Below are 22,467 nucleotides of genomic sequence, written 5' to 3'. Positions count from 1 at the left end.
TGTTGTCTCCAAACCAACGAATTACCTGAGGCGCGAAAGGTATTTGAGTGTGAGAGACAACATAAACTTATGCCTCTTGCGGTGGTGGGGTTGGTAAAAGCTTCACTGACGTTCCTGGATTTGAATGTCTTATTGGGTTCGCGCCCGGGACCAGGCAAATCTATTATCGTGTAAAAAATTCCCCTTCGGTTAAGCATATATGAAAATATATTAATTCCGAGGCAGAGTGAATTAGATATTAAAGGACATTGTAGCTCGATGTATGTATATGAATCATGGTAATGTGAAATGACTTATATATATATATATATATATATATTATATATATATATATATAATATATGTATGTATATTGTATGTGTGGGGTTGGGGAAGGGGTGGCAACTACTTATGTCAGGTCAGTCCACTTAACCTTGGAAGAGACAGCCTTCATTAAATTGTACCCTAAGCGGAAGAGTGTCTTAAGAAGGGTTGTGGATCCCTTGGGAGAGGTGCTACTGTACAGCCATACATACATTCTGTCCCTAACTTCACAGCAACTCCCTCACCAGCAGTATATAACTTTTCCCGGAAATTACACCCACACACATGACACACTGTGGCCCTATACACTACCACGAGGACTTCGTAATCGCAGCACACTTAGGGCATATAGGCCCTACCGGAAATGGCCCGGGCCATCACAACGGAACCGCCATTCTCAAAGGGCCCCTGGAAAAGGTTAACTAACTGCTCAGAAAGTTGTGGGCGTTGATCGTCAGGCGAAGGAGGGATCGTAGAAGTTGGGTCGTCAGTAGTAAACTTCTCCTTTTATGGTGAAGTTGGTTGTAAGAGAATGACCATCGTTGGGTTCTGTGTTTTGTTGGAAGGTGGTGCGGGCTTGAACTATTATTATTATTATTATTATTATTATTATTATTATTATTATTATTATTATTATTATTAATGTACCGATGCTGCCAAAATGATGGTAGAATTTTTTTTTCTAATTGCATAGTACTTTGCCTTATTTAATAATGTTACTTACGTATATATTACACACACACATGCACACACACACACACACACACACACACACACACACATATATATATATATATATATATATATATATATATATATATATATTATGATATGCTTCGTCTGGTTGGTAGGAGTTGATAATTGCGTGTAAACAAATAAGTAATATTTGAATTATTTTTCCTTTGGCCCAGTGTATACCTATATATATATATCTATATATATATTATATATATATATATGCTATATATATATATATATATATATATATATAGATTCGTCTGGTGGTAGGAGTTGATAATTGCGTGTAAACAAACAAATAAGTAAATATTTGAATTATTTTTCCTTTGGCCCAGTGTATACCTATATATATATATATATATATATATATATATATATATATATATATATATATATATATATATTATATATATATTTATTTATTTATTTATGTATTCATCCATTTATTTATAAACTTAGAAATTGGTCAATATATTTGACAACAGTATTGATTTTTTTTTTTTAGTTTGTAATATTTACGGAAAACATCCACTGAGCTCCTACAAGGTGAATATCCCGTAACACTAAGCTACCATAAAACCCACGCCCGTGATTTTACAGCCAGCCCACGATGTAAAAGTAACCCACATCCCAGTGTTCGGCCAAGGCCACAATCCTATCTTTTGTGAGGATGTGTTACCGCCTTATGCCGAAACGTTAGCTGTTTATTTATTAATATATACAAAACATGGAGAAAGTTCCTGCATACAAAATAACTAATAAGTGATTAACGGGGAACTCACATAGTTACTCTTTGTCTGGAAAATATACGAAGATATTAAAAAAAAATTACTACAAAGGTAATGCTGCTGAATCATCAATAATTTTTTAATGAATATTTGTTTAAAGAAATATTATTACACAGATGATATTGGACAGCTGCTTTGTAATACCAGCGTGCCAGAAAGACAAATCATAAGGGGAATTGAAAGAATTTTGTATTGAATCAATGCTGTGAATTCTGCCATTATTTTTAATAAAATAATAATAATAATAATAATAATAATAATAATAATAATAATAATAATAATAATAATAATAATAATAATAATAATAGTGTAGTTTTGGATCAGAAGTTGGAGAATCATTCTGAAACTGCATCCACAAAATTCATGACACATTTATGTAGACCTATGCAAAACGACACAGGTACAGTATCGGTATGGAGAGAGAGAGAGAGAGAGAGAGAGAGAGAGAGAGAGAGAGAGAGAGAGAGTCAATTGATTCATTTCATTTATTTATTTTATGCAAGTAGAACATTGACAGAGGAGGGAGATAATATTCAGTAATTTTTTTAAAGGGGACCATTTAGTTGTGTGTGAGAGAGAGAGAAAGAGAGAGAGAGCAGCTCATATGGATTATTTTCAGTGTTTCATCATCGACATATTTAAATTCAAAATACGATTAAATTTTTAGAGAGAGAGAGAAACTGCAGGGTTAATTTGCAGGATATTCGATACTACCATCTTTTTTTTTTTCATAACTAATAAAGTTCGCGGAAGAGAGACTGGTTTAAACGTATTCTATCAATAGTATCATCATTCCTGCCTGCATCCTGGGATTGACCTTAATTCTTCCAGGACTCGAATCTCGCCTGGATGCCGCGTCCTAGATCTGGAAGCTGGTAATCAGTCATTAAGAATTTATTTTTCATTTTTTTCAAGCTAATGAAGGAGCACTTATACTGAAGCAACCTTGACATTCGTATAAGCTTGCCCATTGACTGTCGAGGCTTTGAAATACTAATTTTATTCTCTCTCCGTCTCTCCTCCTCGCGCCTTTCTTCTCCTTCTTCTCCGTCTCAATCCTCTCGTCTCCTCTCTCTCTCCTTTCGTCATCCTCCCTTCTCCTCTCTCCCCCCTTTCTCTCTCTCTCTCTCCCCCCTTTCGTTCTCTGTTTCAGATGTTTGAAGGAAGACGTCCACTACTAGAAAATTGAATCTGAAACAAAACATTTTGTTCATTGTGGCCCTGTTCACGAAACTGTTCAGTCTCTCAGTCGCTAATTCCCCCTTTTTTTTTTTTTTTTTTTTTTTTTGTTGCTTTTTTTTTTCTTTTTTTTTTCTTTGTTTATCTCAGGTGATAAAAAAGAATTAATTTTTAATATATTTTTCTCTTTTTACATTTCAACAGATGTCCGGAATCAGACTACGTACAATAACATGAAATATAAGTGTTTTTGAGATTGATTTCTTCAATTATATTTTCCCTTTTCTCTCTTCTCCATCCCAATTCCCCCTCCCTTTCTACCCCCACCACCCCCTTCTCTCTCTATTTACCCCACTGCTCCCCGTCTTTGTAAACCACTACGAAATATCTGTCACGGTGGAATATATCACATTCATCTCATGATATATTTACATTCGCTGAACTGAATACTTTTGTAATCAACCCTTCAATATCCATTAAAACATTCTGTGGTCTTTTTAATCTTCCTTTTTTTTTTTTACTTTTTTACGCTTTATTCATTTTTAAACGCTTTTAAACCTGTCTGGATATATGATAAAACCGCAAATCGTTTATCACCTCCAATATAACATTTATTTATTTGGATATTCCTGTCTTTTTCAATGTGTATGCCATTAAACAAAATTGAACTTAAATGTTGTTTATTTTATTTACGTTTTAAACGAAATTTCGTTCTATTTACATCCTCGATCATCCGCGTGTAAACATCAACTTATGAGATGCGTATATAAATAAATTCTTGGAAACATCTTTTCAACCTCTCAGTTCAATGTGAACATAAATAATGATGTTAAGTTTTTGTGTACGTATGACAATTTATCGTTTGCCCATAACCATAAATCATTATTTAATTTCAATATTTCGATTTCTTAACGATATCACGTAATTATCGTAATAAAAACTTTTTAAAATATAAATATTAAAATACAAACATCGGCCCCTGGAAACATTGTATTAAGACGTTTTCGATATTTCAATTTCTTATCGATATGACGTAACTATCGTAAACAAAATCTGTTTTCAAAACATAAATATTTAAAAATAACAACATCGGCCTCCGAAACCTTATCTATTTGACGCTCCGAGTTTCGCCTCAAACTTTTTTTTTTTTTTGTGGGCGTCTCGACAAAAATAAACATTTGCTTTGCTAATCGTAACTCAAACTATCTGGCGTTTGGTCCTGACATAATTTTTTTTTTTTGTAACTTCTTGATTTCCTATAAACTTTATTTTATATATTGCGATTTTCATGCCGTTTGTTTGTTTGTGTTTAAATTTTATATTTTTCTCGTGTTTCATCTTTTTTTTTTCATTCATGTTCGTTCTGGGTTACTTGTTAAATTGCACATTTTTAATCGTGAATTTTGTCATCATCTAACATCAAAATAAAATTATAATGAAATCGTACAATGATGATGAATATTGGGTCGTCAATCATTTTATCAATATTTGCAATGTTGATTTAATCTTTGCTTGCAATATCGATTATTAAAATTTTATAAATATCCATCCTCTCTCGTTGCCATCTTTGATTTCATCATTCTGACTTCTACAACTCAGCTTCTCTCTCTCTCTCTCTCTCTCTCTCTCTCTCTCTCTGCTGTGTCTCGAAACTTCCTCCATTTTGGAACTCCTAAATATTACCTTTTCAAATCCCACATCACCTCCTCCTATTTGTCTAAACGTCCGCCATGTTGGAATTTCTTAACTCCATCTCCTAACTCTACCTTGATGTCCCGAATCCCCCTCCCCCCCCTCCCCCTTTGATTTCTGTATACAATTTCCATCTTTTTGGAACACCAATTATTCCTCACCTTCCACTCTTTGTCCAGATTCCCACCATTTTGGAACTCCCAAATTTTTATGTGCTGTAAATCCACATCACTTTTTGTCGTGTGTCAAAACTTCCGCCATCTTGGATCTCCCAAAATTTCCGCCATATTGGAAATTCCCCAAATTTTATCTGAAACTCCAAATCATTTTTTGCCATTTGCCCAAATTTCCGTTGTCTTGAAACTCCCCGAAACTGCCACGATCTTGGAACTCCCCAATAAACTACCACCATCTCGGCACGCCCAAAACATTCAAAACATCCGCCATCTTAGAACGCCCAACAAACTTCCACTACCTTGGAACTCCCCAATAAACTACTGCTATCTTGGCACTCTCAAAACATCGCAATCTTGGAACACCCAAAACTTCCACCATCTTGGTACTCCCCTAAATACTGCTAAAATTTTGGCACTCCCCAACACACATCCACCATCTAGGCACTCCCAAAACTTCTGCCATCTCGGTACTCCCAAACCTTCTGCCATCTTGGAACACCCCAAAACTTCTGCCATCTTGGAACACCCCAAAACTTACGCCATCGTGCACTTTCCCGAAACTTCCGCCATCTTGGAACTCCCAAAATTTCAGTTGGCACTGCCATTATAATCTCCACCCCTGGTTTTCCCTGCAGCGAGCAGCATCCTGACAGAGCTGCTGCTCATCTTCCAACACGACACGAGGTGCAGCCAAGCCCGGAGGACCCACTACCACATGCTGATCCAGTCCCACTTGGAAGATTTCAAGATGTCCGCCATGCCGGTCGTTTGCTTCCAATTCATAGAGGACCGTTGCAAGGTATTCGCGGTGATTGATCCCCCCCCAGCCCCCACCCCCCTTACCTGTCTCCTCGCCTGTCTCCTGTCCCTCCTGACCATCGTCATTGCGACGCCACGGTACGGAAATCAAATCAATCTTGTTTTAAGATACATTATGGTGCTGCTCTACTCACTGTCTCTTGTACTTAAAATGGATTTAGAATTGAATGTTTTGTTTGCACCCTTTATATATATATGTATATATATATATATATATATATATATATATATATATATATATATATATATATATATGAAACACAATATCGGTCTGCAGCATGTACCAGTGATGGTCAAGGGAGTTTTTAAACGAATGTCAGCGGTAACCATTCCACGTACCTGCCAGACTCGGCGTTTCTTAGTCTTGCTGACCGAGAAGCCACCAGCATCATGTATCGAACATGTTACCGTTTGTCATTTATTTGGTAATATACATTTATTTGGTTTAATATATATATATATGTATATATATATATATATATATATATATATATATATTATATTTGCATCACAAACAAAATACGCGAATGTTCAGTATGCTTACTTTAATACCTGTTTTTTTACGGTGAAATTCTCTCAGCTATAGTTTCCTGTAAAGAAGACTATTGTGCCGGTTTTGTCTGTCAGTCCGCTGTTTTTCCGTCCGCCCTCAGATCTTAAAAACTAATGAGGCTAGAGGACTGCAAATTGGTATGTTGATCATCCACCCTCCAATCACCAAACGTACCAAATTGCAGCCCTCTAGCCTCAGTAGATTTTGTCTTATTTAAGGTTAAAGTTAGCCATAAACTTGAGTCTGGCAACTATATAGGACAGGCCACCACCGGGCTGTGGCTGAAACTTCGGCGCGTTTTTGTACTGGTTTCTTTAAGAAATGGATAAGAATGTTTTAGTGAGAGTTGAAATATCGCCTATAATCGGTAATGAAAAAAATATCAGTACGGTGTTTTTTTTTTAATCCGGATTTTTATGCAGGCATAATTAACACAGAATATACCATAACCGTTACAGTAAGTGATGGTAGCTCGTAAGCATTGTTATATGGATGGTTATGGCACAACATTGAATGAGCGTTCATATTCATGGACTATAGTATGTAATGGACTGGCATTACACTGCATGATATTGTGTGTACGAGAGAGAGAGAGAGAGAGAGAGAGAGAGAGAATTGTGGATGGGAGAAACTTCATTGATTATAAGGTAAGGGGGTACATAGAGAGAGAGATAGAGAGAGAGAGAGAGACTTCATTGATTATAAGGTAAGGCGGTACATAGAGAGAGAGAGAGAGAAAATTGTGGATGGGAGAAACTTCATTCACTGTCATGTAAGAGAGAGAGAGAGAGAGAGAGAGAGAGAGAGAGAGAGGCGGGGGAAACTTCATTCTTTGTATTTTGGGCAGAATTTTCGACAAAGAGAGAGAGAGAGAGAGAGAGAGAGAGAGAGAGAGAGAGAGAGAATGAATCCACTGACGAAAATCTGATAATTAATTGATCTCACCCCTGAGAGATGAGGGTTACGCCCCTGATGAAAAGCATTCTGAAAGTTTTCCACAAAAGCTGGACAGTGTAATATGCATCAGCGCAACATTGCATTGCATTGCTGCTATTCTTCACCCCGCTCACCCCAATCCTAACTTTCCCTTCCCAGATAAAAAGACAAAGGGAGTAAGAATGTCACCCCTCCAGGAGCCGTTTCCCAAGCGAATTTGTCACCCCGTTTTAAAAAACGTTTTTTTTTCTTTATACGCAGCGTTCGATCCTATCTATTTACCGTTCGATCATATTCCATCGTTAAAGTGATTTTTTTGGTAGTATCTTTCATTGGAGTTCGATCCTGTGTTGACTTTACTCAGAGTTCGATCCCATTTTTATTTCTCCCGTCGTATTCATTTTTATAAGTTCGCTCTTTTCATTTTTATAAGTTCGCTCTTTTCAACGGAATTCGATCCTGTTCTGTCTGTACTGTGGGTTCAAACCCACTTTCCTTAAGACTCGATCTGGTCGTGCCATATTAAATTTTTTTAATTTTGATTATTCTCTCCGTATATGGCGTTCGATCCTGTTACGTCTTTATACGTAGAGTTCGATCCCATTTTTATTTAAGGCTCGATCTGGTTCTGTCATATCGATTCTGATTGTTCTCTGTATCCGGAGTTCGAGACTGTTCTGTCTTCGCTTAGGGTTCCATCCCATATTTTATTTACGGTTCGATCTTAGTCTCCTGTCATATATGTGTATATATATATATATATATATATATATATATATATATATATATATATATATATATATATATATATATATATATATATCAAGTATAAAAGGTCTTTTACACTTGAGACGTACCCTGATTCAACAGAAGAATTGATTAACACACACACACACACACACACACACACGCACACACACACACACACATATATATATTATTATATATCTCTATATATATATATATATATATATATATATATATATGTGTGTGTGTGTGTGTGTGTGTGTGTGTGTGTGTGTGCGTGTGTGTATGTGCATGCAATCAATCTTCAAGTCGTCAAGAAAAATAAATTCGAAATCCTCCATCAACAAACACCTATGCAATGCAAACAGTTCTCGACTGACAGGCGTCCGCTATGAAAAAATCACGGTTTTATTAATGTAAATCTTTGAATATAAAAAAATTGTCGCATCCACCGCTTTCTGTGCAGCTTGTGGGAGAAAGAAATTCCGAGTCTTATTTTTTATTTATTCCTACGTTTTTCGAACGATTTTGAAGACTATCAATTATGGAGCGATAGTTCGTCTCTTGTTTTGCTGTAATGGATAACTTCGGTGGTCTTTCTGCTTTGTCAGACTCAAGTCTGTTATTATACTGCCTGTCTTTTATGTGTCTGTCTCTGTCACTCGAACTGTCTGGACAGTTGGACACTCCTTCCTGTCTGTCTGCCAACTGCATTTTGGGAATTCTGTGAGGTCATTTCGGGAATTCTGTGAGGTCATTTTGGGAATTCTGTGAGGTCATTTTGGGAATTCTGTGAGGTCATTTTGGGAATTCTGTGAGGTCATTCTGGGAATTCTGTGAGGTCATTTTGGGAACAAGCGAAATTATTTTTGGAATTCAGTGCTGTCATTTTCGGAATTCAGAATTCAGTGAGGTTAATTTGGGACTGTGAGGTCAAGTTGGGAATAAGGTAATTATTTTGGGAATTCAGTAAAGTCGTTTTGGGAATTCAGTGAGGTCGGTTTTGGGAATTTGGTGAGATTATTTTTAGACCGTGAGATCATTCTGGGAATACGTAAGTATTATTTTGGGAATTCTATGAGGTCAGTTTGGGAATCTGTGAGACCAGTTTTTTTTTAAATCGAAGAGAATATTTCATGAATTCGGGAAGTTAATTTTGAAGACTTATTGGAACAATCATGGGAAAACCAATAAATAGACTGTTCTGAGGTTAATTTGGTATCCCGGTGAGGCTAATTCAACTCTTCAGACAGTGAAAAGAGGAGTTAGAGAGGATGGATAGCAAAATTGAAGAAAGGAAGTGCAGATGGAGTTTATATAAAAGGCTAAGAAGTAGGTCCAGCTATGGCCCTAAGGGAGCACGCAACCTTTAGTGATGCCTACGGTGTACTACGTGAGGTGCATTGAAGGCAGTGACCGTATTAGAGGGAATGAACATTAAAGATAGGGAAATTGAAAGGGCAGTTTTTTTTTATCTCAAAAAGCCAGTTGAGAGAGAGAAGAGAGAGAGAGAGAGAGAGAGAGAGAGAGAGAGAGAGAGAGAGAGAGAGAGAGAGAGGGGAGGCTGGAATAAAAGATTAGTTCCATGTATTATTTGATCTCGGTAAATCACTTGCTTCGTCTGTCTTATAATCGTTAACAAATGTACAGCTTTCAAACATCTTGCGTCGTTTAATATTATTATCGAGATGAACCCAATTCATTTGAATAGGGTTCATCTTCTGAATGATAATAATAATAATAATATGGCGTTCATTTGAAAGCAGCAACAGATAGGTCATTGGAAATACAGAAAGAAGAGATCAGCTGTTAAAAAAAAAGAACAAATGAATTAGCAAATTAATTAATAGGTAGATAAAGATTTAACTATATTATAAAATGCAAGGTGATTTGCTTTTTAGGTAGTAAAGCATTGCATCCTCGCTTGGACTATTTCTTTGAAAAAAGATCAATTACCTCCTGTAATTGACCTTCAGTTGTTCGTTGTGTATCGAATCCTTTGAACAAGAAGAAGAAGAAGAAGAAGAAGAAGAAGAAGAAGTCCCCTTTAGTCTGCAGGCACTACCTCCGAGCATCTTGCAAGTTCACTCATAATTATTTCAGAAGACAGGGAAAAACCTCACTTGTATGCCAATTTCCAGTCCCGCTTTGGATTTTCCACTGTATGAATTCCTGTCTCTTTGGATCCACTGTTATAAGAATTCCTGTCCATTTGGCCTTCCACTGTATGAAGTTCCTGTCCCTTTGGATTCCACTGTATTGAAGTCCTGTACCTTGGATTCCACTGTATGAATTACCTGTGTCTCTTGGATTCCCTGTATGAATTCCTGTCCCTTTGGATTACCCTGTATGAATTTCCTCCCTTTCCCCTTTGGCCTTCCACCTGTTATTGTTCCTTTCCCTTTGGATTCACTGTATGAATTTCTGTCCCCTTTGGATTCCACTGTATGCCAGTTTCCTGGTTCCCGATTTTGGAATTCCATTGTATGAATTCTGCCCTTTGGGGGGTTCCCTGTATGAATTCCTGTCCCTTTGATTCCTCTTGTTGATTCCTGTCCCTTTGGATTCCACGTATGAATTCCTGTCCCTTTTGGATTCCACTGTATGAATTCTGTCCCTTTTGGATTCCACTTGTATTGGAATTCCTGTCCCATTATTGGATTCCAATTTTGTCTGTATGAATTTTTCCGGTGTCCATTTGGATTCCACTGTATGAATTCCTTGTATTGTTTGGAAAAAAAAAATTTTTTTTTTTTCCCCAAAAAAAACTGTATGAATTCCTGTCCCTTTGGATTCCACTGTATGAATTCCTGTCTCTTTGGATTATACTGTATGAATTCCTGTCCATTTGGTTCCGCTGTATGATTCCTGTCCATTATTGCCTCCCTTTGGTATGATAATTGTCCTGGTCCCGTTGGATTTCCACTGTATGAAATTCCTGTCCCATTTGGATTCCACTGTATAAATTTCCTGTCCCAATTTGGTTTCCACCTGTATGAATTCCGTCCCTTTGGATTCCACTGTATGATTTCTGTCCCTGGAATTCCATGGTAAGCTTTCCGGTCCATTGTTTGATTTCCACGGTATGAATTCCTGTCCCTTTGGATTCCACTGTATGAATTCTGTTTTCCATTTGGAATTCCACCTGTATGAATCCTGTCCATTTTGATTCCCTGTTAATTGAATTTCCTGACCGCTTTGGATTCCACTGTATGAAATTCCTGCCTCCTTTGGATTCCACTGTTATGATTTCCTGACGCCTTTTGGATTCCACTGTATTAATTCCTGTCCCATTTGGAGAATTTCCACCTGTATGAATTCCTGTTCCATTTGGGGGATTCCACTGGTATATTCCCTGTCCTTTGGATTCCACTGTATAATTTCCTGTCCTCCTTGATTTCCACCGGTATTCCAATTTTCCAAGTTCCTTTGTATTTTCCCACTGTAGGAATTTCCTGTCCATTTGGATTCCACTGTAAATGAAAAATTCCTGTTTCCATTTTGGATTCCATTTGGTTATGAATTCCTGTCCTTTGATTTCCCTGTAATGAATTTCCTGTCCATTTGGTTCCACTGTATAATTCCTGTCCTTTGGATTTCCCTGTAATGAATTTCTGTCCATATGGATTCCACTGTATGAATTTTTCCTGTCCATTTGTATTCCACTATTTGGATTCCTTGTCCGTTTGGATTCCACTGTATGAATTCCTGTCATTTGGTTTTTATTCCACTGTATCGAATTTCTGTCCATTTTGGATTCCACTGTATGATTTCCTGTTCCATTTGGGAATTCCTGGGAGGGGTATTTGGATTCCACTTTGTATGGAACTTGTTAAAAACCAAAAAATGAATTTCCCTGACCCCTTTGGATTCCACTGTATGAATTCCTGTCCCTATTTGTCCACTGTATGAATTTCTGGCCATTTGGGAATTCCCCCACTGTATGAATTCCTGTCCATTTGGGATTCACTGTATGAATTTCCTGTCCCTTTGTCATTTGAAATTCCACTGTATGATGAATTTCCTGTCCATTTTTGTATTCCACTGTATGAATTCCTGTCCATTTGGTTTCCACTGTATGAATTCCTGTTACTCTTTGGATTCCACTGTAATGAATTCCTGTCTATTTGTATTCCACTGTATGAATTTCCTTCCTTTGTCCATTTGTATTCCACTGTCAATGATTCCTGTCCAATCTTTGATTCCACTGTATGAATTCCTGTCCCCTTTGGATTCACTGTATGAATTTCCTCCTGGTTTGGATTCCACTGTATGAATTCCTGTCCTTTTGGGATTCCCTGTATGAATTTTCTGTCCATTTTCCGCATTGGCATTCCCTGTATGAATTCCTGTCCCTTTGGTTCCTCTTGGGATTCCACTGTATGAAATGCCTGTCCAATTTGTATACAATACTGGTATGAATTCCTGTCCCTTTTGGTTTCCCAGAACTGCCATTGGATTTTCCTGTAATCTTTTGGCCATTTCCACTGTAAATGAATTCCTGTCCCCTTTGGATTCCCACTGTATTGAGGAATTTGGCTGTCCACATTTGGAAATTACACTGTATGAATTCCTGTCCCTTTGGATTCCACTGTATGAATTCCTGTCCCTTTGGATTCCACTGTATGAATTCCTCCAATTTGATTCCCTTTATTTGGATTTCTGATGAATTTCTGTCCATTTGGTTCCATGTATGAATTCCTGTCCTTTTGATTCCACTGTATGAATTCCTGTCCGGCCCCATGATTTCCCTTTATTGTTTTATTCCTTTGTCCCTGTACGAATTTCCTGTCCATTTGATTCCTTTCCCTTTGTGATTCTGTATGAATTCCTGTCCATTTATTATGTATTCCACTGTATGAATTCCTGTCCATTTTGTGGAATTCCACTGTATGAATTCCTGTCTTTTGGATTCACTGTATGAATTCTGTCCATTTGTATTCCACTGTATGCATTTCCTGACCCCTAATTGGTATTTCCACTGTATGAATTCCTGTCCCTTTGGATTCCACTGTATGAATTCCTGTCCCTTTGGATTCCACTGTATGAATTCCTGTCCCTTTGGATTCCACTGTATGAATTTCTGAATTTCCTGTCCTTTGATTCCCACTGTATGAATTCCTGTCCCTTTATTTGATTCCACTGTATGAATTCTGTGGTTTCCATTTGGGATTTCCACTGTATGAAGTTTTCCTGTCCCTTTGGATAACCTATTTGACCACTGTATGAATTCCTGTCCATTTGGATTCGACTGTATGAATTCCTGTCCATTTGGATTCCACTGTATGAATTCCTGTCCCTTTGGATACTATACTGTATGAATTCCTGTCCCTTTGGATTCCACTGTATGAATTCCTGTCCCTTTGGATTCCACTGTATGATTCCTGTTTCCCTTTGATTCCCACTGTATGAATTTCCTGTCCCCGGCCACTTTTGGGATTCCACTGTATGAATTCCTGTCCCTTTGGATTCTATGGGTTTGTTATTCCTGTCCCTTTGATACTATAACTGTATGAATTCCTGTCCCTTTGGATTCCACTGTATGAATTCCTGTATGAATTCCTGTCCTTTTGGATACTACTGTATGAATTCTTGTCTCTTTGGATTCTACTTTCTGAATTCCTGTCCCTTTAGTAATAATAATAATATGAATAGTAATAATAAAAAGAATAATAAAAATAATATTAATTTTTCATAGTTCAATCTGAACATTCATGTGAAATGTTATATTCAACATCCAGATTGAACATTGACATAATAATAATAATAATAATAATAATAATAATAATAATAATAATAATACTAAATCCCCAGAAGCTCAGGGGGGGGGGGGGGGGGGGCGGGGGGGGGGGGGGGGGGCGGGCGGGAATTTGAGTGACCCTCGCGGGACCAATTAGTCATCCGGAACAGCGCTGATGCTCCTCTGCTGTTATTGCTGTTATACGGCTGTTATGTGCTGTTATTGCGAGACCCATCTGGCTGCTAAGCAACCCCTCTGGCCGTTAATTATATCTCGTTCTCTGCTTCTCCACTATTTCCTCCTTCTCCATCCCTCCTCATCTTGTGTTGTTGTTGTTCTTTCTTTCTTCTTCGTCTTCTTCTTCTCCTCCTCCTCCTTGCTTCTTTCTTTTGTCCCCTCCTCCTCCTCCTTCTTCTTCTTCTTTCCCCCTCCCCTCCTCCTCTTCTTCTTCTTCTTCTTTCTTCCCATCCTCCTCCTTCCTTCTTTTCTTTTTTTCCCCTCTTCGTCTTCCCTGTCCTTCCATCTTCCTCTTATTGCTTTGCATTCCTTCCTTCCTTCCTTCCAATCCTTTCTTCCTCCTTCTTCTTCTTCTTCTTCCTTCTTCCTTCTGCTTTTCCCCTCATTAATCATCTTCTTCTTCTTCTTCTTCTTCTTCTTCTGCTTCTTCCTCCTTCCTCCTATCTTCTTCTTCTTCTTCTTCTTCTTCTTTCCTCTTCTTCTTCTTCCTCCTCCTCCTCATCTTTTCTTCTTCTTCTTTCTTCTTCTTTCTTTTACTTGCTTCCTTCCTTCCTTCCTCCTTCTTTTTCCCCCTTATCTTCTTCTTCTTCCTCGCTACTTATCCTTACTTATGCTTTTCAGTTCCCCTTTACGAACGGGATTTGTGGATTGAGTTCGTCGAGCGACCCCTTCTTAGTTCTCTCTTGTTACGTTCCTCTCTTATCTCTAGTGTTTCCTCTTGTGTATTATTATTATTATTATTATTCCCCCTTTCGTTTGCTCCTCGTTCTGTCACGTTTCTCATGCCATTATTTCTCTGTATTACCTGTTACTCTGATTATTTCTTTGGGAGAGCTTGAATTTTTCAAGGCAAAAGTCCCTAATGTTAATAATCATACTATAATAGGCGTAATGTCTGTCTGTCTGTCATTCAGACATGAAACTTGGCATGGTTATGGTGGGGACCCCTCTAGATGGTTTGTAATGGGGTTTTCTCATCCAACCTACCCCCCTCCTTTGTAGGGGGTAGGGGAAGGGATTCCCTGAAACGGAGCTGTTCTGGCTGTGAAAACGAGGCTGGTTATTCCGTAGACTTAGTTACTTTACGATTTTTGCAAAACATAATTTCTGTACAACTTCCCCGGAGAAAGTCGCGAATATTTCAGCTCGGACACAATAGAAGATGAAAAATATCATCAATATCCGCAAGATTTTTTGAATAACTTAAAATCCATCGGGACTGCCAGTGCACACAAAATAATGTTGAAGAAGTACTGCCCGATAATGTTGCTTCGGAATTTCGATCCTGCCCATGGACATTGCAACAGAACGAGGTACACCGCTATGGAGCTAAACTCCCATGTTATCGAAGCAGTGATAGCAACGGGGCCCTCACACAGGCAAACGTCTGTTCATCCCCGGAATTCCTCTGATGCCTTCGGACAACCAGTTTCTGTTCTAGTTACGGCGCAGGCAGTTTCCCATCAACCTGGCCTTCTCATTCACTGCAAACAAGTCGCAGGGCCAGACTTAGGATCGTGTTGGTGTGTTTCTGCCGTCACCCATGTTCACGTATGGCCAACTGTATGTGGCGATGAGCAGAGCAACTGACTCTGCTAACTTGAAATTAAGTTGTGGACAAACTGATAATATTGTGTACAAAGGAGGTTCTGTAGTAGCTATGTATGAAAATCGCCCTTATTTTAATATTGCTGAACAAATAGTACATATAAAATTTTTCACTTCTGCACCCGTATTTTATCTCCCATCGTAGATGGGTCAGTTTGCTAGTAATAATAATAATAATAATAATAATAATAATAATAATAATAATAATAATAATAATAATAATAATAATAATAATAAAATTCAGTTATTCAGCAGATTGCTAAAATAGGGTCCTTCTTCTCTATTCTTCTGAATAATAATAAAATAATAATAATAATAATAATAATAATAATAATAATAATAATAATAATAATATGCAGATTGCTTACTTTTTGTTCATCATATTTGTTATTTATTTTTATCTGTCATTCTAATTTTCTCTTGCCGTGTTATTTAGTCGTTGATTTCATTGTTCAGTCTCTCTCTCCTCTCTCTCTCTCTCTCTCTCTCTCTCTCACACACACACACGTGGCACTCTGTTTTAGGGAATCTCCGAATTCGAGCGGTCCACACCAGGCTTCTTATAGTCCGTTTAAAACTTTTAACATACCTCTCTAACTATGCCTTTCTCTCTTTTATTTTCTTTTTCTTTATTTTTCATTTAACTACAAATCTTTTGGGCCAGCCCCTACGCAAGTCTAGAGAGAGAGAGAGAGAGAGAGAGAGAGAGAGAGAGAGAGAGAGAGAGAGAGAGAGAGATGGTTCTATAAAGCTACAGATTTTGTTTATTCATGTCATATATATATATATATATATATATATATATATATAATATAGTATATATATATATATATATATATATATATATATATATAGATATATATATATACATTTTTTTTGTAACAGATCACCGCGCTTAGATTAATGGCACCGGCTCCTCTGTGGCCCAACCCCAAAAAACAAATTGGGCGCCACCCAGGCGGGTTAATGACGAAAACTTTCATCATTTCGTTATTGTACGACCCTGCTTGTTTCCCGAAGCCGAGGTAATTATGGGAGGAGCGCCTTAACGAGCGTAGCTAGTTCTTCTTCTGGAAAGAGGGATAACTTTAACCTTTAAATAAAATACAAACTACTGAGGTTAGAGGGCTGCAATTTGGTGCGTTTGATGACTAGAGGGTGGATGATCAGCATGCCGATTTGCAGCCCTCTAGCTGACGTGAACAAAACTCTTTCAATTTTCATTTACAGAAAACTAGAGGGAAAAAACAGGAAGACATTGCAGTGCTAAGGAACACTGTCGCTGGTGGAGATAATCGTATACGCGTTCGACTAATTTTTACTACTACTCGTATAAATAAACATAGTCCTTGCTGGCAGAAGACCAGCTTTATATAATTAAAAACAAAATTTTCGCTTACTCGGGGAGTAAGCCTACTAGCAACTTTGTTGTTCTTCTTCTTGTTCAAGTTTTGGGGTCAGATAAGGTCTATGGAAGAGCTTAAAAAGGTCTGAAAAAGGTGTTTCGCGTTGAGTTAAAGATACAGGAATTTTTGGATAAGATATTTATGATTTAATTATTATATTGAAACTGAAAAAAAAGAGTAATGTGCACGTTAAACAGCACAGAAAATTTAGTTCTAATAGAATATAGCGTATTTATTGTAATTTTCGTTGGTGAAACAAGTATCTATTTGACCATAGATTTTAGCACGTTTTAATTTACGTTAAGTTAGGAATATAATGTTTACAACTTATGCGCTTAGGGGAAAATCTTGCACACGTCCCGAGTAAGCTGAAAGTCGGATCACGCCTTGTTTTGCCCTGTTTTCAAGGGATACATATCTATCTCTTATTAATAAAATTATGGTAACATAACAAGTATTTCCTATGTTTACCAGAAATGTTAGTACTACGATTGCAGACATTACTCGAACTTTTCACATCTTAACATAATTTTGGACGACTTGCAAAAGCTTTGTTTTATATTTTTAATATTACTTAACATCCTTGTGATACACTTTTTTTCAAATTACAGTAGATGTTGTTGGAGAACTTAATGAAATGTTCAGATGAAGGCAGGTTCGGACTGAGCCTAGCTTAGCGTAACTGGCGTAGAGGAAGTACACAAAAGTGACTCCTTATTTTTTACTTCAGTTTCATAGTATTTTTGAAGGTCATTTTCATTTAATGGTGAACAGAATCACAATGTCCGTGTGGATAAAACGCTAAAAATGAGAATAGTGTGGGCATGAACCCACTCTGGCAAACGCAGGAACCACTTAAACCTGTCTAGACCCTAGACCTATGTAGAAGACCCATGACTCAGCTGCTGCATCTCTATCCGCGTAGCAGCATAGCTTTCAGGCAATGGCTGTTTCAGACCGTTGCCCCTTTTAGTGAGTCTATCCTCTTTAAGATCGTTTAGACCTAAGAGAGAATTTCGGCTGGAGTAACCTTTGAAAGGTGAGCATGCGAATGTAATTAGAGGCTTCGCACAGAGCCCCCTAGCGCGGGATTATTGAGAACCGATTCCAGCACGGCGGCACGTAATTGAAAAAGAAACTCTCTCTCTCTCTCTCTCTCTCTCTCTCTCTCTCTCTCTTCTCTGTACGAATTTTGATAGCATATGGATGCAGTTAAGTGGGGCTCACATTGGAGGGATGTGTTGTTGTTCTTGATAGGCCTAATTTCTTGCAGTTTCAATAATTTCCAAGTGCGATTTCTAGTCGAACGACCTGTTTTATTGGCCATTATGATTTGTCCGCTCTCAGTGTCATAGTACAAACTAATTTTCAATTGCTTATTTTTTATAAGGCGTTATGATTTATTGGTTTATTTTTGGTGTCCTGGTGCATAGCACCGTCTTGTCTGTTGAATCCTGGTCGGATTTTTGTGTCAAGGTTCTTGCTTGGTGATCTGACTACTTGAGTATTCTGGTTTCTTTTTTATGATGCTAATCAGCTGCTTGTGGGGGCGGTAAATCAAACCCTAAATACAGATGGAAAGTTATTACATGTTAGGTAATGTATTTACACAAACACTTCTGAAGGTAAAGCCAGATTCACTATCTACCCGTTAACCTGAAGCTTAACAAAGTATATATAAACTTTCTTTTCCATTTTTCCCGTGGATTCCAAAACCAAGACAAATGGAAGCAGTGAACTGAAAAGGCCGTCCAGAGCAGGCTTCCTGTGCTAGTATGTTATCTGCCTCCTCTAAACCTTAATTTTTCTTGTACAGGACCTATAAGGGCTCACCTCCCACGACTTTACTTTGAGACATGAGTCCGTGTTAACCAGATTGAAGATCTTTTCTTTTAAACCCCAAACGTATTTCTTAATTAGATGCATGTTACTTTTCTAAACTGTACTGAATCCCTCCAACGACTGGCCAGATGATAGTAAACCCAACCCCCACCTATAATAATAATGATAAGAATTGCCATGCAGCTCAATTCCTCAAGCTCTCATCAGGAGAAGGTCCCCAAAACCCAACCGTTTTTCTAAAAATATTTACCTTTTTTTCAGAGCATGTCTTAAACTTGAAGGACCTAATTAATCCTGATAATTTTCCTTTTGTCAACTGCAGTTTGACCTTCATCCTCCACAGGACCTGCTGAGGACAGTAAACAGATGAACCTAATGACGTTTCGTTTTCAGGTCTCTTGCTTGAATGACTCATAGCTTTAGCCTTTATTTGAACCTTGTAGACCTACACCAGGTACCAGTCAGGTCTTATTCTCTGTCCACCAGCAGACCTCCTAATTATAACCAAGCACCCCAGCTCCCTTCAGGCTTACTTCTGTCGACAGTAGGCCTCTGTCTATTAATACAAGCAAATCGCTGCCACCAACCTGTGATTCAGGATGCAATCGCAATCCCAGCCCCCTGGTCAGACCCACCCTCTATCCCACCCGATGTCCCAGAATGCTTCCAGTGTGTTTCATGTCTGTGTAACGAGACAATGGCTGGCATTCTTCAACCTCTCCTCCTGCAGCAGGGTACCTGTGCGAAGAAATGGTGGAGATCCTCAAGGAGCACGTCTCCTACATGAGACGGCACCATGTGGCATGTCTGCTCCAGCCCTCCGTCAGCTCTTTCTCTATCTGTGGCATCTCCGACCACTGCTCCATCTTCGACCTGTTGTGTGTCAGGAGTCTCGTGAGTATAAGGCAGACAGCTCTCACCTAGACTTTTTAAGAGACCGTCTTCTGGTGTGGCGCTGGTGTAGGTCTAGGGTGAGTGAGTTTCAAGGTCACCTAATGCTGGTGTACTAGGTCTAGGGTGAGTAAGTTTCAGGCCACATTTAGGTCTAGGGTGAATAGATTTCAGGGTCACCTTCTGCTGGTGTACTAGGTCTAGAGTGAGTGAGTTTCAGGTCACCTACGGGTCTAGGGTGAATGGGTTTCATGGTCACCTTATTCTGGTATGGTACTAGGTCTAGGGTGAGTGAGTTTCAGGGTCACCTTATTCTGGGATAGTACTAGGTGAGTGAGTTTCAGAGTCACCTTATCATCGGTCTAGCTGGTAATATATAATATTTTTACATATAGTAAAGGGACATAGAACCCGGATTCGATTCCTAGGTGAGGGAGGGGCTAAATGGACTTGTTCCAATGGAATTTATGATCCGTACGTTGAAGTAAGTGGTCGGTTAGGTACGCATCAAATAGCGGTGTGCTTAGGCGCATTTGTGAAAATGAATTAAACTTAGATGCTTAGTTGTTTTCGTCAGTTTAGGCAGCTCTGTCTTAGTCAAGAAACACATCCAAATAATTGTCTAAACAGTTGGTTCTGTTTCCCTTTTAATCAATAAATTCCATCTGCGCAGACAACTCTCTCTCTCTCTCTCTCTCTCTCTCTCTCTCTCTCTCTCTCTCTCTCTCTCTCTCTCGCTCACTTGTAACCAGGGAATAAACAAAACTGGTCACTTTCGTAAGCTGGCTCTCATATTCATTTTGTTAATTAAGTCGGCTGATTCTGCATCATTCCAGTTTCAAATTCCAATAATACGTTCCAGATGCAAATTCCAGAAATACTTTTCAGTTCAAATTCTAATACAAATTCCAGAAATACTTTCCAGTTGTAAATTCTAGAAATATTTTCCAGTTGCAAATTCCAGAAATACTTTCCAGTTGCAAATTCCAGAAATACTTTCCAGTTGCAAATTCCAGAAATACTTTCCAGTTGCAAATTCTAGAAATATTTTCCAGTTTCAAATTCCAGAAATACTTTCCAGATGCAAATTCCATAAATACTTTCCAGTGAAAATTCCAGAAATACTTTCCAGTTGTAAATTCCAGAAATACTTTCCAGTGAAAATTCCAGAAATATTATCCAGATGTAAATTCAAAAATACTTTCCAGTGAAAATTCCAGAAATATTTTCCAAATGCAAATTCCAGGAATACTTTCCAGATGCAAATTCCAGAAATATTTTCCAATTGCAAATTCCAGCAATACTTCCCAGATGCAAATTCCGGAAATACTTTCCAGTTGCAAATTCCAGAAATACTTTCCAGATGCAAATTCCAGAAATACTTTCCAGATGCAAATTCCAGAAATACTTTCCAGATGCAAATTCCATAAATACTTTCCAAATACAAATTCCAGCAATACTTTCCAGTTTCAAATTCCAGAAATACTTTCCAGATGCAAATTCCAGAAATACTTTCCAGATGCAAATTCCAGCAATACTTTCCAGATGCACATTCCAGAAATACTTTCCAGATGCAAATTTCAGAAATACTTTCCAGTTGCAAATTCCAGAAATACTTTCCAGTTGCAAATTCCAGAAATACTTTCCAGATGCAAATTCCAGTAATACTTTCCAGATGCAAATTCCAGAAATACTTTCCAAATGCAAATTCCAGATATACTTTCCAAATGCAAATTCCAGCAATACTTTCCAGTTTCAAATTCCAGAAATACTTTCAGCATGCAATTCCAGAAATACTTTCCAGAGCAAATTTCAGCAATAATTTCCAGATGCAAAATTCCAGAAAACTTCAGATGCAAATTTCAGAAATACTTTCCAGTTGCAAATCCAGATAATACTTTCCAGTTGCAAATTCCAGAAATACTTTCCAGATGCAAATTCCGGAAATACTTTCCAGATGCAAATTCCAGTAATACTTTCCAGTTGCAAATTCCAGAAATGCTTTCTAGTTGCAAATTCCAGAAATACTTTCCAATTGCAAATTCCAGAAATAATTTCTAGTAGCAAATTCCAGAAAGACTTACCAGTTGCAAATTCCGGAAATACTTTCCAATTGCAAATTACAGAAATATTTTCCAGATGCAAATTCCAGAAATACCATCCAGTTGCAAATTCCAGAAATACTTTTCAGATGCAAATCCCAGAAATACCTTCCAGTTACAGATTCCATGAATATATTTACAACTGGTTTTCTATCATTCTGTTTTCGAATATGTGAATTCCATTGGTGTAGACAGCTGGGTAGCTGGTAGTCCTCACCTCCCCCGCCCTCCCACCGCTCTTTGAAAACCAACCCCCCACCCCCCCAACCAGTTGCAGGAGATAGGGGAGGTGGGAGGGGGAGGGTGGGGCGAAGTAGGGGCAGGGCCTAGTCGTAGAGTGCCATTGATTCAGGAGTCTAAAAGGTTAGATTGCATCCGTCTGATCAAATTAATCTGCTGTCCGATTGTTCTGGCGATTTCGAGCTTTTGTTCCCCCCCCCCCCCCCCACCCATACCACCCCCTTCCCCAGAAGTGCGTTTGTTTGCTATTGTTTGCCTTTGTGTCTTTTGTTTGCATTTTGTTTCATTTGTCCTTTGTATGCCGTCGTCGTGTGCGAGTGTGTGTATAAAGGGTGGATTTTTTTTTTTTTTTTTTTTTTTTTTTTTTGAGGGAGGCTGAATTCTAACTATTATTATTATTATTATTATTATTATAATTATTATTATTATTATTATTATTATTATTATTATTATTATTGATTATTTTTTAT

General features: G+C 37.9%; 1 protein-coding gene across 6 annotated transcripts in view; it reads left to right on the top strand.

Moving 5' to 3' along the window:
- Nucleotides 1-22,467, top strand: part of LOC135218494 (uncharacterized) — a 313,449-nt gene that overhangs the window by 240,787 nt on the left and 50,195 nt on the right. For 3 of the 6 annotated variants that reach the window (XM_064254848.1, XM_064254842.1, XM_064254841.1), the window contains exon 2: nucleotides 5,512-5,675. The exons of 2 other annotated variants lie outside the window; for them this stretch is intronic. In XM_064254848.1, the coding sequence (XP_064110918.1) occupies nucleotides 5,592-5,675 (84 nt within the window). In that variant the 5' untranslated portion in view covers nucleotides 5,512-5,591. Of the gene's footprint in view, nucleotides 1-5,511; nucleotides 5,676-19,500; nucleotides 19,659-22,467 lie in introns of those variants that run through there. One more of the 6 variants, XM_064254845.1, reaches the window with a different exon arrangement.

Source organism: Macrobrachium nipponense, chromosome 9, assembly GCF_015104395.2.
Source record: "Macrobrachium nipponense isolate FS-2020 chromosome 9, ASM1510439v2, whole genome shotgun sequence".
Taxonomy (NCBI): Eukaryota; Metazoa; Arthropoda; class Malacostraca; order Decapoda; family Palaemonidae; genus Macrobrachium; species Macrobrachium nipponense.
Note: the sequence above shows the minus strand (reverse complement) of the source record. Positions and strands in the feature narration are given on the sequence as shown.